The following is a 25,995-nucleotide window of genomic DNA, read 5'->3' as shown; positions in this document are numbered from 1 at the left end:
TTAAAACACTAAAAGGTTGCAAGTGTCAAAGGAAAGAGCCACTCGCCTTCTAACGTGTTTTTTTTTTTTTATTCTTCAACCAATTTTATTTTATATTATTTGACTTCAACAAACAAATTCACATTGAGCCAGTACAAGCCGCTGGTATGAAACCAACAGCTGGCAAGAAGTTTTAGACGATGGTGTTTGCTCTGATTTTTACCCTTGCTTATGCTTCTGCTACCAGTCTTGTTAGCATTAGGGGGGGGGGCAACCGATTTAAAATAACACACATTATGAGTAAATTGTATTCCTCTCAAAATGCTGAATTTTGAAACATTGTGAAATCTAGTTATGTCCCAAATAACACTAAGACCTAGGGTGTCAACCGAGCGAGGCTGTGCGATTCCCGGTTTTACCCCCTTCTCTTGCATGTATGGAGGTACAGCCCTGTTGTTCCAGGAGACATCAGAATTGCAAAGTCCGTGCATGCAGCCAATAGCGGCCCCTTCCCCTTTGACATGGAGCTGCATAATTACCCTAGTAATATCCAACTTTTTTTTTTTTACTGGATGCCTAAATAGCATGATATCTTAAAATAGCGTCTATTCAGATTTTTGCTACTTAGATATGTATTTGCTATTTTCCAATAAATTTTAGATAGTCTTATATTGATATTAATTGGATCAATAAACAATATTTCATGAGTACAATTCACAAAGCTGGACCTGGTCTGCCAGAAGATAAGCAGAGATCCTGTCACTGAACAGACCTGAAACTGTTTATATCGCCCTGCATTTTTAGAGTCGGACTCGTACTTTTTAAAGGCTAGGCAATCTGGGTTGGGGAGTCATTTTGCCCACAGTTGTTAAAAAAAACTTCACACTGCAAATAATGCATTATTAAAAGAACATAGAAAGAGAGTGTCTGTTCATCTTATATGTGCCACTTATCTATCATCTACCGGTCATTGTTAAGGATCTGAGTGAATGGATAGCAAATGGATAGAAAGGTGGAAGGATGGATAGTCAGTTTCTTGTTGTAAATACATAGTTTTTAAGTTTTATCTTATAACTTTTTGATACTTTTAACATCTAAAAGAACATATGGTTCACATTTTTAGCACTTGTGGTGTCTGTTCCAAAAGTTTACATATTAATAAGCGTCCCTGCAAGATAAAATGCGCAGGGTCATCTATACCTTATAAATGCCTATGCTTTTTTATTATTATTATTATTATTCTTAATCGCCCTTTGCCTATTTCAGAGTACTTGTAAACCTCGGATTTACACTTCGACCTGTTTCTTTATGGCTCTCACATCATCCGGTTTCAAGGCATTTGGCTTTTCCATTTGCTCTTGTTTCCTATCGAGTTTAATAACTTGAAATAAAATTGATAAAGAGCCAGTTATACCTGCATACAGTTGATTTGATTCCAGAGGCTTTTGTTGTGGTGGTTAAGATGAACCACTGACTGTCTTGATTTCCACATCCTGTGTGGTGGAAGGGTGGGCGGACATTCATTAATCTAGATTAATCTAGATATACAGTTTGAGACAAGTTTTCATGTCTATATCCATCAGCTTTTGAAGGAATAGTTGGGAGGGCTTGCTGGATGCCCTTACCAAGCAAATGTTTATGAGAACAATTAAAAAATGGCTTTCTAATTGTTTATCCTGGAATAAAATCTAGTTTTAATGAAACCTTAAAGTTTTTCAGAGACTATTGTTCTTCAAGTGTGCTGCCTTTATTACAACCCAGAGGCTGATACTTGTACTAAAAGACACTAATTATGACTTCCAACGTAAACTATGCAAACTACTTTAGTTTTACGGGAAGAAAAAGAACAGCAACAACAAAAAAACAGTTTGACATGAAAAACAAAATAAAAAAAATTATGCACTGTGCCTTTAATCACAGTGTACAGAATACACAATCCCTGCATTGTATACATAACGTTTAAATACAAGTTTATCCCTTCGATAGAAAAGAAGCAACTGTAAATCCTAGAAGGGATTTTGACCTTCTCTTCTGGTGCCACAACAATTTCTCTCTACATTTCCTTTCTGCCTTTTAGGTCTAATCGCTCGAGTGTATTTAGTACATGAACGCAATTAACCAAAACAAATTACTTCATCTGTGAAAAGTTCTATCTTCTCCAATCAAATTAAAATAAATAACTCTCTTTTGCATCTAGTAAAAGTAATGAGAATGTACTCCTCAACCAAAAGTGCACCCATATATAATTAGATCAAACTGTCTTTTAGAATCTGGCAGGTTTTCATTCGTCTGCATGTATACGTACATGTGTGCATATGTATGTACACACACACACACACACACACACACACACACACACACACACACACACACCCCAGATAATGCTTTACCACCCAACTGCGTGTGGCTTCCTTCCTCAGCCTATTGTTTCAGACCACAGTTATTAGCTGCGATGGAACTGGAACGTCAGGATTTGGTGTCTAGCCCCCATTTCCAATTATAGATGGATCATTACAGACGGGGAAGTGCTGAGAATCCAGACATCTGCTCTTCACATGAATGCACTCACCTTCAAGGGAACAGGCTGCCATCATGCTCTGGAAACTAGTAGAAAATGTCAAGTATGAGGATATCTACGAGGTAAGCATGTATTCGATTATTTACAAAAACAACAACTGCGTTTTGTAGATGTTAGAAAGCTGAGGCAGAAACTGCTTACTATTAAGAAGAAAAGTTGGCTAATTAGATTAGAAAACTGTAAACCCTTGATATCTAGTTCCAGGAACGAGTCAACGCAAATAATAAAACAAGGTTGGAATGAAATGGCACAAAATAGAAGATGTTTACGTTTAAATATTCGACCTTGTATTTTTAAAGAAGTAGTCCAGTCCTCTGTGACTCTCTTTTCACATATATCTGCCTGTAAATTCCAACAGTAATGACAGTAGCAGCTGACAAATAATCGATTGTTTTTTCTGCTTTTCTAATACAACTAAATTTTCTAATGTGGTTGATTAACTTAGTTCCAGAATAAAATTTATATATGTTTCTTAGATTAGTCAATGTAATAAAACGAATTAATAACAGAAAAAAATATATGTTTAAATTATAATAGTATAGAATTACACTGTAGGCTTGTAGATGTTAGTAAGGAAAACTTTTGTAAATATTCCTTTAACCTCTTAAAGGATGGAGCACCTTGGTTTACATTTCACGATAAAGGGATCAACTGTTTTTTGTTTGTTTGTTTTTTGCTTTTGTACGTACTGTACTGTAGAATTCATATAACGCGGATTCCTTATCTCTTATAAAGAGGTCGAATATCTTGGTCCCTAACTAGAGGGTTATATGGGGTCTGCAGCGTATTTTCGATTTCGTGGTGTTGCCTTATGTGTTTATGTTCCCGAGCTTGCTAAGGGGATGGAGAGGTTAGTCCGGTTTTCCTGCAGTCACTGGAGTGAGAACGTGTCAAACTCTGAATAGCCAAAGGTCAGAGTCCTGAAGAACATAATTCTGGAAGTTAGTTAATATTTAAAGTATGGAGATCTCAGGCCACAACTAAGTACGTGTTGGAGGAAAGAGAACTGGGGGAGGAGGACTAAAGAAAGAGAGCATTTGGAAACAAAAAAGAAGACACGTTTTTGTGCAGAATAATATGGAGGAAGTGTCGGATAAAATTAAGCAGTTGGTATAAGAATACACAATAGAATATAAACGGCTGTATGGGAGAGCATGTTAAATCTCGTAACGCCACTGAATATGCTCTTTGAGATCTCCTGGATGAGCCCGGCGGGTAGCCGTCTTCCAGATAGCAGGAATGTTTCAACTCTGAAAAGCTCCGTCAAGCTAATTATCAACTGAACACTGGCAAAATCCAGCATATGCCCGAATTAGTTCCAAGGCTGGCATGAAGCAGTCTCTCTCTCTCTCTCTCTCTCTCTCTCTCTCTCTCCTTCCTTCTACACAACTAAGTACTTCTAGCCACATTTGAAAGATCCATTCATGACGCTGGAATGATCATGTGTCCACTCAATCCTAGCAACTAATGTTAAAAAAGGGGGGGGGGGGGGGGGGGGGGAATCACAGAAAACGATGGATAGTACTATTGATTTAGATTCTGACTAGGTAAGTTAAGCGGGATGGAGTGAAGTTTCCCTTTGCTTCGATTTCACTAGCCAAATACACATCATTTGAATATATTAGCTTGATTGTAAACGGCTTTTTGTACTCCGGTAATCCTGGATCATGATCTTCTTTAGGGGGAGGTTACTGTTTCTGCTACTCAATTGCCTTAGTTGATTAACCACATTATCATTTACACTGCTATTGAGTTTATATAATTGTTGCTAACGCTTTCTGTGAGACTTGACTGAATATGTAGGTCCCCCCTGTTATATTCTTTTTCTGCTTATACCTGTAGTGTTTTTGATTTAGGTAAATATATTTAGGCATGTAAGCTGAATCTCTAGAAACAGAGGTCCGACCAGTTGAGCGAATTCTTTAAACTGCATAAACGAAAGGGGGGGGGGGGGGAGGGAGGTTACATTGCCCCTGGCTTGATTGCGATCTAATAAATTTAGTATCCTTTAAAAATCATTGCAATATCTTTTTTTTTTTTTCAATCAAACAGGTTTCTGCCTAGACGTCACTAAAGTCCTTAATTGCAGCTAGAAAGAAACAAATTATGCTAGTTAAATGTTTTCAGTTCCAAATTAGTATTTCTAGGAATAAAAGTCCTGTTTATTTGTTTAAACAAAAATGTACAAAACACCAAAAGCAATCAAACTTCTCAGATTAACACTCAGTGTAATTACATGAAAAAATAAGGAAATACGTTATTTAGCCTCTAGCATTGCTCCTTAGCACTTCCTTACTGCAAACGTGAGGTGTAGTTTACATTCCCCTCTAAGTTAATTGAAGCTGTGCCTCTTTCCTTGCTAAACTTGTCCTAAAGTCTGCCTTTCCCAACCCCCTTGTCTGATTACATCTAGTAATTCTCCACTGAATGAACGTCATTTACAATGGTAGGGGAGCACGGGAGCTGGCTGCAGCTTCACGCTCCATTTGTCCTCCATTCTCTCTTTAAAGTAGACGTGTAATATTAATAGTCATGAATATCAATTATTATGAGGCGGTGTAGAGAAGCAGAGGGAAGGGGCGACCGAGCAGTCTGAACCTAGCCTTAGGTTGAAGAGGATTGCATCTGGAGCTTAAAGACGGGATTTTTTTTTTTTTAATGTCTATGTATATTTGGCTAATTTTATTCTGAGGGCGTTCTTTGATGGATAGTCTTGGGATCACTTGGAGCACAGTTCCTGCGCCTAACACGTTTCTGTTCAATTTTCCTTGATTTTATTTTATTTAGCTGTAACCAGGCATTTTTATTTTGTCCAGATGTTAGTCCACACCTATTCAGCCATGGTGAGTTGAATCCTTTCTCTCTCTTTCTGAATTCCGGGTTCTTTTAAAAACGCCTTTGGCTTTGTAATTTAGGACAATATAATTGTTAGGGCTGCAGCTGGTTCTCGTCTCCCTTTGCCTCTTTGCATTCTTATTATCGGTTTAAGCTTGATGCGTCAACAGACAAAAAAAAAAAAAAGTTTTGCAAGGGATTGCTTTTGGCTATTTGAGCTACACTTTCAACAAGGGAGATTTTTACGCTTTACTTCGTTTTGCAGACTCAACTTTGAGAATTAAAGGTAGCGGAGACAGTCTTACATGTGTTTTTTTAAATTATATTTATATACATTTTTGTTCACGTTCACCTTGCACTTTATTGTTAATAGGTTAATCATATTTTGAATTGATTGATAAAATGAGCTAAGGGTTGCACCTTACACAACAACAATAATAATAATAATAATAATAACAACAACAACAAAAACCCTGATCTTGAATTTAATAATGCCAATTATTATTATTATTATTATTATTACTACTACTACTACTACTACATTTTGTTTTCATATATATCGCCTTTGTACTGACTTTCTGCTCCTTGGTGGCTGCCGAGAAATCCTTTAAGTTTCGAAGAGAGGCAGACTTTTGCTTTTTGTAGACTTAATAGGTTGTGTAAACCCTCTGCAAGAAGCTTAAGAAGAAACGTTCAGATACTTTTATATATATGATATACTACTCATGTTCTATGGAAATTGTTCTACATTAATAAGAATTATGTGGAGATTTTGGAAAGTTGTCTATACGTTAAAAAAAACCCTCATTCTTACAATGCAATGCCTTTCAGCCTTCCTTTTAATCAGCTATGGGATATCAGTACATATGCGATACAGTTTATGAACATATTATTTTTCTTTACTAAATAACTTTTGTCTTCCTCTTTCAGGACCGGCATGATGGCGTGCCAAGCCACAGCTCCAGACTGTCCCAATTGGGATCTGTCTCTCAAGGACCCTATTCCAGTGCCCCTCCGTTATCTCATACCCCTTCCTCGGATTTTCAGCCGCCCTATTTTCCACCTCCCTACCAGCCTCTTCCGTATCACCAAAGTCAGGACCCTTATTCCCATGTCAATGATCCTTACTCATTGAATCCTCTGCATCAACCCCAACAGCATCCCTGGGGCCAAAGGCAAAGGCAAGACGTGGGATCAGAGGCCGGTTCTCTGTTACCTCAACCCAGGGCCTCTCTGCCTCAGCTCTCGGGCCTTGACCCCAGGCGGGACTACCACTCAGTAAGACGGCCAGATGTGCTCCTGCACTCAGCCCACCATGGTCTGGACACTGGCATGGGGGACAGCCTTTCTCTGCATGGCTTAGGTCATCCAGGAATGGAAGATGTGCAGGTAAGAGACAAATCCAAAAATTACTGAATCATTATTTCTCACCAAGTTGAAAACACCTGACATCCATGTAGTTTCAATAAATCTGAGTGTGTGGGTGTGTGTAAAATTGTTTTCAATAAATAGTATAACACATCTAATTAGGTATTTTTAAAAAAATACATTTTGTGGAACATTATGAGTCTGGGATACTATGTACATGTTATATGTTTGAGTAATGCATTGTTAAGTCTTTGTGATTATAGTGAAAAAATTTTTGTTATTCCTCACATGGAACATAAATTGTAGCAATATGGGAAGAATGCTTCTTACGTCTAAGGAATTGAATATTTATTTGTGTTATATAACATTCCGGGATGAACACTGTCTTGTTTTGATATGTATTCTCTTCCATGTACCTTTTTAGTACAATAAAAGCTTTAACGAATAGTCTTGAGTATTCGCATATAAAAAATTGCTGCCATATCATGAACATTGTAAAATTTAAAACAAACAAAACAGGAGGTTAAGTAACTATTTAAAGGGCAGAATATTACGATTTTTAGGATATCTGAACAATACTAAAATATCCTAAATGAATGGGACATTGTAATCTGCTACAGAATAGTCAAAATTCAACTACCTCGGTCTAGTTCTGAAGCCTAGTTTTTGCGGAAAAGTTGTACTTCAGAAGTTAAATTATTCTGTATGAAAAAATGCCTCTCATATTATTGAAAAGGTGTCAGATGTGGGAATAATATGTCATTTTGATATAAAAAGAAATGGCCAAAGAGGCTTAAGAAATTGCAAGTCCCAAAAGGAACGTTGTTTTAATAGCTCTTCTCAAAAAGTGCCACTTTATTTTATTTTTCAAATCACCCAGGTGGTTTTCCAAAACTATGAAAAACGTATAGTTTATAGAAGAATAGATAGAAGAAAAAAAAAAGAGGTGCCAGTCAAAAGAATTGGTAAAGGGGTGAAGAACACCTTCAGACATGATTGCGTTATATGCTTTCCCGCGTATTACTTAAGGCAAAAGAATCTTGCCGTAAACCCAATCAATTACAACTAAATATCCCAGTAAAAATGAGCATTATTGCTAGCTAACGTTTTGGGAGGGTGATTTCATAATGATGAATATTTGATTTCAGAAGCATTGGACTGTCTTAATTCTGAACCTGGTCATTTTGTTTCTGATAGGACATATACGAATTATGTGGAAATATACCTAACAAGGATTGCTTTACTACTTTCCAGTAGGGGGTAATAGGGCTTATTTTACAAAGCCGCGTTAGCATTCCTGCGCGGTAAATGAAAGGAAGCCCATTCCTTCGGGCTTCCTCTCATTGACCCTGCAGGAATCGCTAGCTCGGTTTTGTAAAAGAGACCCATATTGTTTTCAAACTTGTTTTCAATTTTATATGGATAGTGTGTGTGGGTGACCGGGTGTATTTAACCCCCTCCCCTCCCCCCCCCCACACACACACACAGCAGCAGCAGCAGCAGCAGCACTGTTCATACGTTATATGTCATAAAATGCAAACTGAAGTTGCTTTCCCTATTTTATTTGCCTGTTTGGTTTTCGTTTTAAGAAAATGGCGGTAAAGTTAATGACTAGCTTTATTAAAGCTATTTAAATAGATAGTAAATAGATAGATATGACCAACTGTAATAAAAGTTTAAAATTAATTTACACATTTTAATTCAAAGAAAAAAAATCATTACCTAAAGCAGTCAACATTTTATACAATGTGTTTTTTTCCCCCTGAAACATTGAGCATTGGTGTCTTGAAATCTGGAATGTATTTACCTATTCTTCCTGCATAGTTATATTTTTATCATGAACGGACCATGCCTTTTGAGCAAAATGAATTTCAACCTTGTGGATATGATGACAAACATATGTATTTCAGCAAAAATGATGCATTTGCATTTACTGTATAGTAGAATAAATTTAGTCTGCTTAATAATAATTATAGTCTGTTAGTTAAGGATTTTGTACTAGGCTATATAGCCAGATGACTTGATAAATTCGGATTGTAAAATAGCATTCCCTGTTGATTTTTCTGTTCTTATTCAGGTTAAAAATTAGCCAATACTAATATATCGAGGGCAACTTTAACTAATGTTTTGTATTTTACTAAAATTATAACAGTGCTGCTAAGCTTTAAATCATCAGTGAATACGATATGTTGACCTTCTGTAGAGTCAAATTGATTACACATGGAAAGAATTCACTGGAACACAAATAGATTAACATGTTAGGTCGAAAAACATTGTAGGAAACTATAATATTCGGTCAGCCTCTTTTTGAATGAAGTAAAGACATCCTCAGTCAATACTTCGGGTGAAATTTTGTCTTTGGCTAGAACCTTCTTTGTGTCCCAGCGTTAAGGACTGCCCAACTTAAACTGGGGCAGTTCTGTTATATGAAGGTGTGCAGGTGTACCTTAACTACCACCACCACCACCACCACCTCCTTCCACTTTCATATTCTCCGCCCCCTCTCATCTCCTCTCGCCCCCCCCCATCCCAAAGTCCTTATTTCGTGAAGCCATCCTATGCCACTTTTAACTAAAGAACTATAGTAATTAAAAGTCTGAGTTGTTTTTTTTATCCACGTTTCCGCATGCAGTCCTAATTAAATCTTTACGATTCTCTATGTGACTATTAAGTGCCAACATGCTGCGTGAATATCCTGTACAAAAACCCAGCAGGCGGCTGTAATTAGATAGAAAATCAGACGATAGTGTTCTCATTAGCTACAACAGCTAAGCCACGATGCTGATGAGGCGTGTGGATTGCCTTTTCCCTTATTTCACCTTTATATTTTTCCAAAACGCAGGGAGATCAGATAAGGGTACAATGAACAAATAAAGCAACATCCCCTTCAAAAAAAATGGCAAATTGAAGAAAATGTAAAATGACCACATTGACATAAAGGAAAATCACAGTGCTTAATATTCATCCACACCTACTTCAGTGTACTCATTTTAGACAGATCACCGCAAATTTCTAGACTACTTTCATGGAGGTTTTTTTCTTCTTCTTCTACTACTTGTAAAACTCAACTTAGTAATTTGCCTCCTTTTTGTACTTCTCATGTCATCCATCAATAAACTATGAGTTATGGCGGGTACAATTTTCTTGAATAACACTCGAGAAATAGGTTAACCCGTTGCTGTAATTTTAATAGCATTAAAAGAATATAATGGACATTGAAATTAAATTGTAGTGTTCCACCTTCCACGGTCAATTGTCTTAATCAAAGGCATAATAATAATAATAATAATAATAATAATAATAATAATAATAATAATAATAATAATAATAATGACATTGGCAACTGATTGCATCTATATTCAGAATGAATACAAATACATTCTAATATTTTAAAATTAAATATATTTTTTAACCTATGCTAGATTGTTCATCAAGCAGGTTCTCTTTGATTCCCCACTTCAGGAAGTCGTGGGGGTTGTACAAGTTATGCTTTGGAGTTTTATTATTGATTGTGTTTCAGCGGTAGCCACCTAGCATTTGGTAGCAACTTAGTATTTCTTTAAAGAATAAGTGAATTATTTAAAATATTTTGATAGATTTAAAACAATGAAGTGCAATATGTGCTGCCGTCAGAAACCTATTATTTAGCTTTATAACATATAGATTATGTCCTATTATATTTACTGAAATGGTTTAGATTATATCATTGAGTTTTGTTTTATAAACATTTCTTCCCCCTGTGTGAAAAAAAAAATCTAGACACAGGACGAAAAACATATTTTCCTCATGCAAGGAAACAATAACTGCAGTTAGCATGATACGTTAATCTTATAACTTTTTTAATTTCCTATTATTCTGAAAATGTCTTTAGGACCCTTGTGTTGAAACAAACTTTGAACTATTCCCATTTTGGTCCCTGTATTTTTAAACAGGCTTAGTATTGACCCTTATATCTAAACATTTACACTTATTGCTTTCAGATATTATGGCATGTTGCCTTTGAAGTTTTAAAGACATTTGGCACTGATCAGGCTTTAATGAAAAAAAATCTTCAAAATCGTTTAGAAAGAAAATGGCATTTGGATAGGTATCTCTCATGGGTTCAGTGACTTTAATCTAAAGTAAATATGCATCCTGCAGAAGCTAAACTGAAGGATTAGTGAAGAAAAAGTATAAAGATTTATTGGATGAAAAAAATATATGTATAAAATGAATGTTTAACAGGATAGCAAAACCACCATTGCACCACAGATGCTTCACACCCATTTTTATTAGAAGCGCATATAATATGGATGAATTTCATTTCCATGTCGATTTTTGTGAATAATAAAAACTTCCCTAGTGGGTTAATATAAATGGAAATAACAGGATCTGGAGTTGGGAATGACATGATTTATATACACGAATGTTTAATATCCAGTCAATTTGAATACAGATGTGTCTAATCTTTGCTGCTTTTATCTACAGGCAGTTGAAGATGTCAATAACAGTGCTATGAGCCTATTGGACCAGTCTGTCATTAAAAAAGGTATGAAATACGCAACCATATTTACGATTATTGTATATTATAATCTCTCTCTCTCTCTCTCTCTCTCTCTCTCTCTCTCTCTCAATAGTTGTATGACTTCCATGCTAGAATGTTACCCGTATAATAAGCCTGACAACTTCTAAATCCTATTATTTTAAGGGAATCTTACTCTCATAGGCTGGACAGACTGATGTGTGCGTGCGTGTGTGTGTGTGTGTGTGTGTGTGTGTGTGTGTTTGTGTGTTTTGTTAGGTACTATATTATCTGGTACTTTCTCCTGAATTATAAACGTCTTTGAATTTTGGATGAACTTAAGGAGAGAACATGTAGATATGCTATGAAAATTCTGCCTTTGCTATTGGCTGCATCCATTGGTCGTACCAGTTCTCGAATGCAATCATCGCCATTCATGCCTAACTTTCCACCCCATGCTCTCTTTTACATGACTCTTCAGCCTTATAATTAGATATAGTTTCATTTGAATGTTTAAGTGTTTTTCATTTGTGCCAAATGGGGGTTTGTAAACATGCATTTGCAGAAACACATGCACTGTTATATTATATACACATAGACATACTTGATTTAGAAGAACTGTTCTACACCCCTACTGTTAAAGAGTGTGTGATATTAACAAATGTTTGCAGTCTCTTGTACAGCTGTAAGCAAAATAATTAACTAATTAAACTAATTAAAAGTAATTACAATAACTCATTTTGGGCGTTTGCAGCTGTTGATTTTTTTTTTTTAATTTGTCTGACAGTTACTGACGATGCATAGTATTATGTTATGCTGACAGACAATAGCGCAGACAGGCTGCAAGTTTAGGAAGTGAATTGAGTAAACAGAGCTCTTTAACTAACAATAAGGAGATTTTTCTCTCTGTATACAGTACTAGATAATTATATATGCAACAAAATTTCAAGTCCAGATGTTTGTTATTAGAAACCAGTGTGGACTGTATACGATAATCAGTTTTTGACAAATGCAGCACACATACTATTTTTAAGGGGGGGGGGGGGTGGAGAATGGGGATGCTTCTGTGCTATTACTGAGACTCTATGTAATAGGGTCCTTTACTATTTTGTGAGTTTAGAGGAATAACTAGGGTCCTAGTTAGAAAAGGGTCTGCACAGGCTAAAGGATGGTAATAGTTTGTTTTATTTTATTTTATTTGGACTTGATATACTGCCTTTGCTGGTGCACACAGACATCAAAGCGGTTTACATAAAAAATAAAGCACCAAAACAGGTTTATTGAGGGGAAAGAAACTGGAGGAAATGTTTGTTTTCTGTGAAAATTCAGAAAATGTTAGCACCATGTTTCAGAACCAAAAAGAAAAACAATTAAATTGTCTCCTCCCCTCACACACCCACACCCATACCCATAGTGTGCAGGGAGAAGGGGGGGGGGGGGGCAAAATGATCTCCAAAAGACAAATAGTTTGCTGCAGTTTCATAACAACAAATATTCCTATTTTTATTATTCTGCACAAGGGTGACTGACCATTGGGAACAATAGGCCTGAGGGCCCGGAGCAGTAGAGGGACCACTCTCCCCTTGCTTCCATCTAATTTAATCACTTTTGATAGGTGGTTAGGGGCTCATGGCTCTTATTGTCTGAGGGCCCAGAACACTGTCAGTCCACCCCTGATTCTGTTTGATTTAGTAGATGTGTTTGCAAAATTCTCAATGTGTGTAAGCTGGTGGTTTCCTCCTGTCCTCATAATACTAGTATCTGTGTAGGTGGAGTGTTTCCATTATTAATAGGCATAGTTGGCATTTGTCATGTTGCTTATAAATACATTTAACACAAGAAAGGCTGTGAGTGTAGGATGCTGCAAAATCTAATAGGCCTAATGTGATTGAAGGTTGACTTCATGCTGAATACGGGAGTTCTTTTAATGGTTCCAAAGCACTAAGAATTTAACTTAAGGTCCTATGTCCCATGATTGTCCTCCACTCTGTGGTTATGATTACAACAAAATAAAACTTTAGAGCATCCCTGAGAACATGATACACTGTACAAGATTTGGGAGCTAGCTAAACCCATTTTTCATAACTTCCCATGGGAGGCGGAACTGTTTTTTAAGAATTGCAAAATTTTCGTTTGTTGCTGTTCATATCTGTAGGGTCAGTTAATGTGTACATTAGGCATAGTGAAAAGTAATTAGTGTTCTAACTATTGTCGCAAAATATCACATGATAAAAATTTCACATGAGGTTGCTATTGTCAAATGAGATTGAAAGTACTCAGCAGATAGTGGTTTTAGAGCTTCTCATGCCTCCTCCAGGAAAAAAAATGGCTTCTATTGGCTTATCAGAAGAAAACAGAAATTTGTACAATATTGATCTACAAAAACTGCACACGCCCTCTGGTCTTTAACTCCGGGATGCTATATATAGCACCTTCATTTCTGTGCGGAAATTGAAGCATATTCTATAACATTTCACTTAACTTAATTGGTTGACTAGTTAATCATTGTTAATTGGACGTTATCAAGCAATTATCAGCACTAATTGGCATTAAGATTTATGCACATAACTTGCTAAGGGTATTCTGTAACATGGTGCACCTAAGTTCTAAGTCACAAGGGGGCAAGGGCAGGATGTGGGCATTTCTAAAATTTATGTGCACTGTTGTAGAATACACCTACTCTGCGCCTAATTTAGGCATCAGGATTTATGCCAAGTAAAATGGCATAAATGGCCACAACTACATTTGGTTGTGTGGAGAGGCACTCTGTGTTATTCTATATACCGTGCAGAAATTTAAGCCTTTTCTATAAAATTTAGACATACTTTACAGAATATGCCTAGGCGTATTTTTTTTCCGCCTGAAATTTTCAGACACCAAATATAGAATCTAGCCCAAAATGTTCAAATTAATATGCTATGGCTTAAAACTAACCCTGTTGTCTGCTGGAACAGATCCTCAAATATCCCTAGTCTACCTATCGACTGTGCTTTCCACCATAGATTATATATATGCTCTTGTTATGTTTGCTATCTGGGCTGAGCTGACATTTGTGAAGTAATTTAGTTAAGAGGAAATGAGTTGTTCCCAGTAGAGAGAGCAAACGAGTCGAGTTAAGGTAGCCAGTGTGATAAATGACGCTTTCATTTGAAGATCTCCAGAGCTCGTTTAAGGCTAATTTTCTGTATTAGCCCCCTTTGAGCTATTAATGCAATAGTCAGGGACCGTGGCCCCTGTCTCTTAGCTGCCCCATTAGAGCTAACATTAAGCTGGAAAGTCTGAACTCCAGTGTGGGAATAATGAAAGGTGCATTTAAACTCTCCTAATATAAACTGGCAGAGGGTGGTTAATACGATTTGAAGGGGCTGGTCAATGAGCAATCAATAAAGTAATAATGAGAAGGATGCGGTACATTAGCAGTCTAAAATTTCCAACTAGACATTAAAAAATCATTCTTAGCTCCTAGATACATTTAAACAATTGAAGAAAAACAATTGGTGGTGATGATAATAATGAAATGTGTTGCTTATACAATTTGAGAAGTTATTAGTATTATGTCAGGTAAGTATTGCAGAAAGCTGTCATTTGAGTGGTTTATTTTCAGTGACTGTGAGTGTATGTGTGGGTGTGGGAAGGGACCTAGGGGCAGTACCCAGATTAAGACTTCATTTTTTTCTCAGTTTACCTTTCTCAGATTTCATTATTTATACTTCTCTCAATAATTTCTGAAATATATAAAGAAAGAAATGCAGAGAATGCTTTCCCTCTGCTAAACCTTTTTTCTTCACTCATACAGAGTCGAAAAAGCAGAGCCTCTAATGGCCGAAAGCTGCATAGTTTTACTGTCTATCATTGTCAGTTCAGGGTTCTGTTATAGGGTGATTTCACTTTATTCTGACACACAATTGGGGCCCTAAGGGGCCAAGAGGTTTTGCCTTTTCTCCCTAGAAAATACTCATAATAAAACGGCCAGTGAAAACTCAGAATTAATAAACGAATATTGTCATTTGGTTAACATTCTGCCCTATATACAGAAGACAAAAGACTAGTAGTCACCTAATCAGTTTTTCTTAACGTTTTCCTCTACAGTGGGTGCTGCCTTATTGATTTTTGAATACACCGTGGGGAGTTGAAATATTGCTCGTGTTTTATTTTATTTACGTTCTATGAAGCAACCCAACTGAGATTGTGGAGTAAAAGAACTAGCCTTAATATATGCACAGAAGATTGCAAGCGTAAAAAAAAGTCGAAGCCTCAAGCTGAGTTTTGCCATGCTCCATTTCCTTGCTATTTCCTGCTGTCGTTTTAAAGCTATCTCGCTCATCTTACGATTCCGTTTGCAGGAACAGTGTGCTCATAATTACTAACAAATCAACCAGGTACATTCTTCCTGTAGTCATAAAAAGGGAGAAAACAGTGAAGGGGGGAACACGGAAGCATATGGCATATTAGAATCATAAAAGGAAACCTCCCTGGACAAATGAAACCTATACCAATACGATTTGAAAACAAAATTCCCATTTATATAAGTGAATCATTGATACTAAATCCAATACGACAGAAAGCCTTATGCTAGTAAAAAAAATATAATAATAATAATCTTCCCCTATTGGAGGCTATGAAGTACTGGGAGTGGCCAGTTTTTGGACTGAATGGACCAAAGCACACACACACACACACACACACACACACACGCGCGCGTGTGTGTGTATGTGTGATATAAAACATCACCCCCTCAAGGGTAAGGCATGAACATAAAGTTTTCTCTTAAAAGTTAATCGTTTTATCATTTTACATGTCTTAGATTTTATGCTTAGTGGACGTTCTAACTTTTGAAAAATAGTCTGTGTGCTTTGGTTTGACTGTCCTGTACTCTTGCAACGTTAACTGTAGGTCGCTTTCCAAGCCCTAGCTTGCACTGTTGTGATGTGTGACATTCGGTGGGCCTCGCCATCTTAACTACAGTTCCTAAGAAGTTCTAAAATCTCTAAAATCAATCATAGAGATTTAATGATTCCCAGAGCAGTACTTATTTCTCAAATAAATGATTTCGTTGATGTTATTCAGATCATACATATAAGTGAAATTTGTTTTTGTGCCTATCCACCACTAGGAATCATTACGGAACAGAAAATAGAAAAGCAGCCTGGGATCACAATAATTATGATTTTTTTTTCTCGAAGTCAAGACAAATGTAATGCTTTCAACACTACAGTAGCATGACTGGTAGATCTCTGTTCAATCACCGTGTAAAATAGAATCGTTTTTTCTTAAGCACCGCATTACAGAATACTGTACATATATCTGCATGCCAATTTAAATGGAATATCTGTTGTGTACCTGGCAGCTGGTAAATCTCTACCAAAGATTCTAAGCAATTGAGCTGCTGAATATATATAACACGTCTGTCACCCGTGTCAGATGCATACTTTAAGTTCATGTTCTTAGGTTTCCGGTTTCCTTCTAATTTATCAGATCACTGGACAGTGAACTGATCAATATTCAGTTTTAAAATAAGGCAGTTGAAGCAAACCAAACTTTTGTTGAGTTTCAGCTGATGAAATATCTGCCGAGAGTTTCTCGAAGGATTTGTCCTGGCATGGTAGTTTCATGGACGTCTTCGAAATATAGTGTTTTATCAGCGTTTCCTCTTATCAGACATTAAGGGGTGGGGGACATACAAGAAGGTTTAGGGGGAACAAAAACACCTGAATAAAATACCTCAAACGTGTCACTGAAATAAATCGATTTAATGATCAAAAAGAACATATGATAATATATTGTACTAACTGCTACTTCTACTACTAGCTACAAGTGCTACTAATATTACACATATAATAACATTGCAAATAATAAAAAAAAATAATGATATTTGAAAGTAGTTTTGTTCAGGTCAAATAGGTACCGCAAATAATGGGACACAACATATGGTTTGTAAGCTACAGCGTGCCACCAGATATGTATACCTTACTAAGCTAGGTTTTCCATAGACTCTCTGTCATTTTGTTTCTGGAGTTATCTTTGAAAAATTGGATTCTATGTATGATTATATTAAGCCATTAGATCCGGGCATAGGATATAAGATGCTCGCAGTTTTTTTTTTTTTACTTTGGAAAGTTTACCTGAACCCAAGGACACGCTTACCAAACCTTTTCATATAGTATCAGTACCCAAAAGTTGTAAAGTATACCATTTAAAAACTGTAAATAGTTTGCAGTAATAGTAGTAGTAATAATAAACGTATCCAGATGCAGACTAAAAGTCAGCATGGAAACAATCTTATATTGTAGGGATTTACTTGGATTGAAGATTAACTGGAAGTTAGAGGGATGTGAGTGGGAAAACAGGTAATTAAATTTACTGCATTTCCTCATAAAAGGTTCTTCAATTGAAGCATGCCTCTCCTAATGTAAAGCAGACCGATGCGTTCAGTAGCGCCCCTTTAAAACCGTGACTAGCAGATCTGAGCTCTGTTATTAGGTTATAGTGTTTCCTCTGTGAAGCCTCCAGATGCAAACGACAATTATAAACTACTTTCGAAGAGACGTTCTGATGACTACGTCAATATACACTCAAAAGAACTGCTCTTTTGGCTCGATAATATTTTCTTATGAGCACCTATATTTATTTTGATGCAATTATATGTGGGTAGTGGTGGCAGTACAATGTTTATTTACCTGTGCTTAATGTACATCAATTATCTTCACGGAAATGAGCTTTTGTTATTTCTAGGCACAGGCGAAACATTTTTAACTACTCATTGTGTGTGTACATGCTTGCTCGCCTCTTCACGATAAATAGATTTTTAATTTTATGAATATTATGCATCGCCCACCGCCTTTTTAAAAAACCTTTCAGTTAGAGACACAGAATAAGGAAGAGGACCAATTAAAAGCACGTGACCCTTATTTCATAAGTTAATGAACTTAGTCGTCTTATTCATATGAACACAAATGAACGAAGAATAATCATTAAGTAAATCATCCTACTGCATTCAGACTTTGTTTTATTATTGTTTTGTGCCAAATGTTTCTTCAAGTTTCGTCCCTACTAGATTCAGCACAATCAACACTGACCAGAAACAGTCACTTATAAGTTGCTTATTAAAGCAGGTTTCTCATAGCTTTGTGGTTTTTGCCCTCTAGTTCCTGTTCCTCCAAAGTCAGTGACTTCTCTGATGATGAATAAAGATGGCTTTCTGGGAGGAATATCCGTGAATGCCAGCGAGGTGTTTTGTTCAGTACCGGGTCGCCTGTCCTTACTCAGTTCAACCTCGAAATACAAAGTCACTGTGGGGGAAGTTCAAAGACGCCTTTCTCCTCCAGAGTGTCTCAACGCTTCCCTCTTAGGAGGAGTACTTAGAAGGTAGGTAGCTATCTCAACAGAAAGCAAACGAGTCAGGGCTCAAACTTTAAGAACTCACTAGTTGCATCTTATTCAGACTAGCGATGTACCACATTTTTGGGCTACAAATTTGACCAATTCAATGACATTACTCAAACATATATTCTGCAGACAGGTAGTCAAACACTTAGCAGGTAGACAAAAGTGGCTGAAAGCTGATTTACTTTATGCCGTCTGGATTTAATAGCATCACCATGAGCTTTAAAACCTATTAATTGAATATTAGAATTTTATAATAAACTACTTCCAAAATAGTTTTGCACAAACTAAACGTGCATATCTGCTAATACAACATTTGTTGTTCTACTTTATTTTTCTAATTGTATTCGATAATATGCTGATGATTTTTGTCCTTAGGCTTTATCCCGTTAATATAGGTAGTTCGTTTGCTAGAAGTGTCTGTTTTATCCATTCAATTGCATGCATTATAAGAAATAATATATTAGAATCTATGGGGGTTGTTTACTAAAGCTTAGCTCGAGTTATCTGCAGCAAGGCCCATAGGAATAAAATGGGCCCTGCTGCAGGTAACTCGAGCCAAGCTTTAGTAAACAGGGGGGGGGGGTATGTTTGGTAAACCCCCCCCCCCACACACACACACACACAAAACCCATTAAGAATTATTGAAAGAATCAGTGAAGATTTTTTCTTTTTTAAATGGACTAGCTATCACGTTTACTCTATTTCTTCTAGTGCCTGGAAGTAATTTCACTTCTGTGAGTTTCGATTGTGCTTCTCTTTCACATAGTTGCCAAATATGTTTTTGTGTAGACAGAGATGTTACTTTACAAATGGTACCGGATTATGCATGTCTTCCCTTCTTTGCATTTCGTTTTGTAAGATATATGAGATTAAGAATTACATCGAATCTATTTTTCAGACATATTTTTACCTCTGCCATCTTTCTCTGACTATGCTTCAATGCTTAGCTCACTTTTGGAGGCAAGATAGGGCTGGTATAAACTAAATGGAAATAAATACTGCCCATAAATCCTTATACGTACAACAGGCCGTTACAGTAGTTGACAAGGCCCCAGCCAGCAGCTGGGTGCTTTGTTTTATGTATAAACCCTGCAGTGTCCAATGTGAAAGATACTTACATAGTTCAGACATACACATTTCTTTCTCTGTTGCCTGATATTTACTCCTGATTAGGCAGTTACTCAGCACTGTTGAATAAGGCTATAATTTTTTTAAAAGCCCTCAATTCCTTTCCCCTTTCTTTTAAAACCGATCAAATAATAACTCCCCATTGCATAGATTTGCAAAAAATGTATTTCTTTTACCATCACTGGACTGCATACTCAGAAATAACAGCCTTTTTTTTTTTTTTTTTGCATTTAAGTGGACGTTGTCATTTTTTCCCCTACAGGATACCAGTTAGTACATATATTATATACATATAGTACCTTTTTTTGTTGTTTGTCCTCTAGAGATGTCAACCTTTCCGTCCTCTCTTCTCTTCCCTCTCTCCCGCCCCCCCCCCCCTCCAACTTTTTCTTTTCCTCAGGCAGAAATTAAGCAATTGTCAGCACCTGATGTTCTTAAATTCTGAAGTTGAAAACCTCTTCAAGCTTCGATAATCTTTAGATTGCTTGCATCAACTTTCTTTCTGGAATATTCAAAGGTTAATCAGAATGTTAATTCTTGCAATTTCAGAGCGAAATCGAAAAATGGGGGGAGATCGTTGAGAGAGAGGCTAGAAAAAATCGGTTTGAATTTACCCGCGGGCAGGCGCAAAGCCGCAAATGTCACTTTGCTAACCTCATTGGTGGAAGGTAAGCAGAGAATAACAGTTAATTTAAGATATTGACTGTTCTAATTATTTCCGCCAAGGCTGACATTTTGCAAGTTGTTTTTTTTTTTTTTTAATGGTTAACCAAAATCATTTTTAATTGTTGTGCTATTATAGCTTCAGTTATAACCAGTGTAAAAACTGCAAGAACAATTTGTGTTTGCCGGGGGAAGATTCAAATATTCAATTCACTGTTCAGATACACTTGAACAGGCAGCGTATATATAGATTATAGATTATAAACTATGATCTTTTTGCTTGGGAGTGTGAATGTTCTGCCATTATGCATCTGTTATACTGATTTTAACTTCAAGACACTTTTAATTTATAACGAATTGTTTCTTACATATTAAAATAAACGAATAATGAATATGCACACAGCATATTTTAAGAATTACAGGCCATATACCGCTAGATTAGAATAATTCAAATGTAAACAATAAAGAATACCACCTCAAAAGTGTATACTTACTTCTTATCACTTGCGTCTGATGCATCAACTCCTTAATCCTATAGAAAATGATGCACCTCATCAAAGGGTAATTTATTTGGCGATTTGATAATTTATTGGGTAAGAGTGAAATCATTTATTTCTGAAAGGTCTGGCAGTACTGCTCTCCTGATTATGACGTCATTTTAGAAGCCTACTTGATTATGATAGAGGGCTTATTCTTAGAACACTGTCACAGGCTTTCACTCATTTGTGAATTCATAAGCCAAAAGTCTTGAAACAGAGAGATTTCTACTCTAACAAACAAAAGAAAACAAACAAAAAAAAACCCCTATAGGTAAATAGCACCCTGAACTCACCAATGAATGACGTAAGAGTTGGACTTTCCTCTTTAAAGCCCTAGTCACTCTTATGTCAGACTTATTTTTTATTAGAAAAGGCAGAGTTTATAAATGCCCATTTCAATAATAGTTGATTATTTGCTGAATGTGTTTAAAAGTTGGTAGGGTTGATTTGTCCTTAATTTATGGCTCAACCTCTTCAGGTCAGTTGCAGGCTGATGAGCCTGGTGAGCCCATATATAACGTTTAGAAGTAAATCCTTGTCGTTTGAAATAATGTGGTAGAATTATTAGATTTCCCTGTTTTGTGTGTTGGAAATCTTTTGCAGTCGCCCTAGGCAGTGCTTTAAAAGGCTTAACGCTTTAGACCAGAGGGGCCGAGACATAATCTGCTGGAATCCCCTTAGAACTTAGCTTTTCACAGCTACTGTGTCTCATTTTTGGCAGAAAGTACAACAGTGGAAGCCTGATGACCTTAGTCTCTGGAGGGAAGAAACCTGAAACCAGACAGACAGATGAACTGACAATTGCAATCGGAATAATTATTTTTTTTCTCAAATTATCACATACATTTCATACTGATAAATTGTCAGTTGCTTTCTTACAAAAAACAAACAAAAAAATTTTAACCAGTACTTGACTACCCCCCTCAAAAAAGTTTCAAGAATTAACTTTTGTGATGTCTAGAGCTGCTTTTCAGATATCAAGCAAATAACGTGAAGAATAGCATTTTTGAAACTGATGACCCAACTTTCCTTCCAAGTTTTCAAATTCATTTGACCTACTTCCTATCTACTGGAATGTATTCAATACACATACACTTTTTTTTTTTTTTTTTTTTAAGGTGAAGCTGTTCATTTAGCTCGAGATTTTGGATACATCTGTGAAACTGAGTTCCCAGCTAAAGCAGTTTCTGAGTATCTAAACAGGCAGCATACGGACCCTGGTGATCTCCACTCCAGAAAAAATATGCTGCTTGCAACCAAGTGAGTTCGTTTTGTTTCATTCTTACTATGAATCACTGCATTGTCATAATATTTTAACATTATTTCTTACTGACTTATCTTTACATTAATATGGCACTTTATCACAACCTGTTGGTACTTCTTGCTTTCTTTTCTTTTGCTAGAAAAAAAAAAGAAATTTAGGTAGAACATTTGGTATTTAATAACCTGGGTCTGTCTGTCTGTCTCTTTCTCCCTCCCCTGTGTCGGTCTCTTTGAAACATGTTCATGCTCTCTCTCTCTCTCTCTCTCTCTCTCTCTCAAATCTGTTACTGCTTTTTTTTTTTTTCGGTTCCGCTCACGTGAAATAAATAAGGATATTGCAGTAAATCTAGTAATAGACTTAGCCCTGGCTTATTTTAACTTGTCCATTCCCCTAATTTACGTCTTACTTTTGCTGGTTTTTTTTTTATATTTCTGCAATGTTTTAATTAATTGCTGGCTCAGACCGGTAGTAGTGTTACAGAACCTGTTCCTTCACGTTTATCTTTCAGGCAGCACCAAAATGGTGATCATTTATTTCGTGCTCTAGGACGTGGTTTGCACCGTTGACAGCATAATTTAAAGAAATATATGGATGACTGAAAAATCATTTGCTCAAATTTGTCCAGATGTTTTCTAGACGTGATTTGAATTTGATTGCCCCTTTCCGCAGGGTCAGAAGATATTAATGTCCCAGAACTTTAATTGCTTGCAGGCCCCCGTTTAGCCTTTGAAGATTTCAAATGTTGAACTCATTACCATTTGCTCTCTAAATTCAAAGTTTCCTCTTTTGCACTGTCGTAATGAATAAAGCACATATTGAAGACCTCAACCATTTTCACATAAAACCTTTTAACCCGCACGATTTTGTGAAATTACACGAGATAACCCATCCAATTTGAATGGTGTTTGTTGTGAGCGCTGTACAGATCCTACTTAAATAACATTTAGAGAAAATTATGGGTTTTCATTCTGCCTTCCAATGCACTGGCATTATGGGTGTCTTTTTGTTAACAATTTGGGAGAAAGTTAAATAAATAAATGCTAATGTACTTTGTCTAACATTGTAATCAATTTTGTAGTAGGAATAAAAAAAAAACAAATCTTCAAATTATGTACCTATTAGGGTGTGATATTCATATGAAAGTTATATAGTGTAAATTCCGTCCAGGTATCTGATTTCGCCTAAAGACTTCCCAGCCAATTGAAGCGGGGTTGAGGTGGGGGGAACAGTGATTTCTGCAACACATTTAGACAATAATGCTAGTATTTTGGAATTAATAACATTCTAAAGTCCTCTCTGAGCCGCAAAGAAGCTTAGAATCTAAATGCCAGTATTTCGATGCATTTGCTGACACTGCACCAAAGATGTTCAAAATACTTGAAACTGAGCCCTTAGTCATTATCAGTCACAGCTCTGCAAATTTAATTAAGGTTGAGAAAACAAGACGACCCATTTAGTGGCAGATCTGGGATTTGGACTCCTGGCACCTAACTCCCATTCACCAACTCTAACAACAAATTTTATTTTTATTTTATTCACATTAAATTGACAAAATTAGTTGAAAAGTTCACAGCAAGAGCCCTCCTTTACTTTCTAGGTATCTTTTCTCAGATACAAAACCAGAAAAATAGTTTTAGTACGAGTAATCCTAAATGTGGGCTGGCAAGGAGGATGTCAGAAGCTGTCATTGTCAAACTGTATCTAGTTATTCCAAATGGCACGTTAGCCAATTCAATAATCAGTTACCCTCCTCTCAGCAAATCATTGTAATAAAAAAGAACAACAAATATAATTGTTTGTATTGATTAAGTAGAATCCCAAATGTGCAGGTGAAGAGAGTTTCCATGGTTGTAATGCCTTTGAATCTATTTTGTTTGTTTCTTTCTCACTCTAGGCAACTTTGTAAAGAGTTTACAGATCTATTGGCCCAGGACAGGACGCCCGTAGGCAATAGCAGGCCAGCACCTATTCTAGACCCTGGAATTCAGAGCTGCTTGACTCACTTCAGCCTCATCACCCATGGCTTCGGGGCTCCAGCCATCTGCGCTGCTCTCACAGCCCTGCAGAACTACCTGACCGAGGCTCTCAAAGGAATGGACAAGATGTTCTTAAACAGCACCACTAATAGGCACACATCTGGTGAAGGACCCGGAAGTAAAACAGGCGACAAGGAGGACAAACATAGGAAATGAAAGCAAGAAAAAAAAAGTTTTAACTCCCTTCATTTTAGCTTTAACTATTGGATTGGCTTCGGAGAATTTTATTAGCTAGAACAAATTAAATTCATTAAAAAAAAAAAAAGGACATGAAAAAAGAATCCCATCTTACAGCCAAGCGGCATATTGGAGTAACTTTGACTCCAAGTTGCAGCAAGATATCTGAAAACTACCGCCACAATTTCATTTTCTGTCTTTTCAACATCTAAAAAAAAAAAAAAGAAAAGAAAGAAAGAAAAGAAATCCTGAAAGAAAAAAAAAACTAACTTACTGGAAGAAATCGGGGGAATAAAACGTTGCCGGTACTTTGATTTCTTGTTGCTGAGGTGCACGATCTATACATATATAAATATATACATATATATATTTTTAAATGTCTCTACAGGAGGAAATCTTCGCAGTGGAGTGATTTGATTTGAGGATTTATCATTCGTGTTCATTTCTTATCTTGTCAGTCTGTTTAGAATTACACGTGCAAGAATTGCAATTCTAGGCACTTTTTGGCGGTGCAGCTGTAGCAGTCACTAACTAAGAAGGCATGGGGTGAAAATAACGAAGGACCTGTTGAAGGTGTCAATCATCTTATTTTTGTTTGGGCGGTTTATATTTCAAGTTAGGGCAGTGTTTGCACAAATCAGATTTTTTTTTTAATTGTTACAATTGACTGTGGCTAGCAATTTTCATATCTATAGTAAGGCTCATCTCCAGATGTCCTGCTCCTTTCCAAGAAAACACACCAGTTTAATTAAAATATTTTCCAACCTTATTCCCCGATTAGCTAATTCAAAGATGGAAACTTTTGACAAGGTATACCTCTGTGCAAAGGAGACAGAGTACTCAACGTTGTGTGATTATGTAGTGTTCAGAAGTGTCAAGGTTCGTTTCAGATGAAACTATTGTTTTGCTATACGGCTTTCCAATATGACATCATCACAGTATACATTTTCACATAAAAAAAAAACAGTATTGATTGCTAAGTGGGGGAGGGTATGATGTGTATAACGCCATTCAAAAAATGTAAAAGACAAATTGGGGAGCATGGCTTTCTGGTTTAAAAAGTGGGGGGGGGGGGTGGGGGGGGACTCTCACGCCCTAGTGGTTAGTGGAAACGCCGATTTACCATTTAGCGAATTTTGTGACGTTCGCGATTAATGGTAAAAAAAAAATCACAGAAAAAGAGATGAACTTGGGTGTAAAAGTTTGTGTTTTCCTTTGGAAAGTCCATTTTCCATTATTCCATAAAATTGGAATTGAAGGGGTCGCCTTTTTTTTTTTTTTGTAATAAGGCAAACATTCCTTCTGACCTTTCTTATCCACATTCCTGAAACATAGGAAGTCTACTCTTTCTTGAATGTTTACAAACCACAACAGATGGATTTACCAATTAAAAATAGCACACACACGCACAGCTCCATTCAGCTTCCATTAAAAATAAAGGTTGAATAGGTGGGTTCTTCAGCACTAGTTGCTAAGTTTTGTTAATTTAGAGGGCTAACATTAAGGGGAATGTCCTTAGGATGTTGGTGCCGTCCCTCCAG

The 25,995-nt window shown here is 36.5% G+C and overlaps 1 protein-coding gene across 2 annotated transcripts; it reads left to right on the top strand.

Moving 5' to 3' along the window:
• Nucleotides 1–2,461: 2,461 nt before the first annotated feature.
• TFAP2B (transcription factor AP-2 beta) lies at nucleotides 2,462–25,494 on the top strand. Of its 2 annotated transcripts, none has more exons than XM_030195576.1 (7): nucleotides 2,462–2,619; nucleotides 6,323–6,781; nucleotides 11,228–11,288; nucleotides 18,407–18,626; nucleotides 20,325–20,443; nucleotides 22,096–22,237; nucleotides 24,136–25,494. In XM_030195576.1, exons 1-7 carry the CDS (start codon nucleotides 2,539–2,541, stop codon nucleotides 24,431–24,433), a joined length of 1,380 nt encoding a protein of 459 aa, XP_030051436.1. In that variant the 5' UTR covers nucleotides 2,462–2,538; the 3' UTR covers nucleotides 24,434–25,494. The 2 variants fall into 2 exon arrangements, with proteins under 2 accessions (XP_030051436.1, XP_030051437.1); XM_030195577.1 differs by lacking the exon at nucleotides 2,462–2,619 and adding an exon at nucleotides 5,056–5,400.
• Nucleotides 25,495–25,995: the final 501 nt, after the last annotated feature.

This window comes from Microcaecilia unicolor, chromosome 3, assembly GCF_901765095.1.
Source record: "Microcaecilia unicolor chromosome 3, aMicUni1.1, whole genome shotgun sequence".
Classification (NCBI taxonomy): Eukaryota; Metazoa; Chordata; class Amphibia; order Gymnophiona; family Siphonopidae; genus Microcaecilia; species Microcaecilia unicolor.
Note: the sequence above shows the minus strand (reverse complement) of the source record. Positions and strands in the feature narration are given on the sequence as shown.

Coding starts and splice junctions, on each gene's coding strand:
- TFAP2B (XM_030195576.1), top strand. CDS start 2,539: ATGCACTCACCTTCAAGGGAACAGGCTGCCATCATGCTCTGGAAACTA. Junction 2,620..6,322: donor AGTATGAGGATATCTACGAG/GTAAGCATGTAT, acceptor TTCCTCTTTCAG/GACCGGCATGATGGCGTGCC. Junction 22,238..24,135: donor AATATGCTGCTTGCAACCAA/GTGAGTTCGTTT, acceptor TTCTCACTCTAG/GCAACTTTGTAAAGAGTTTA.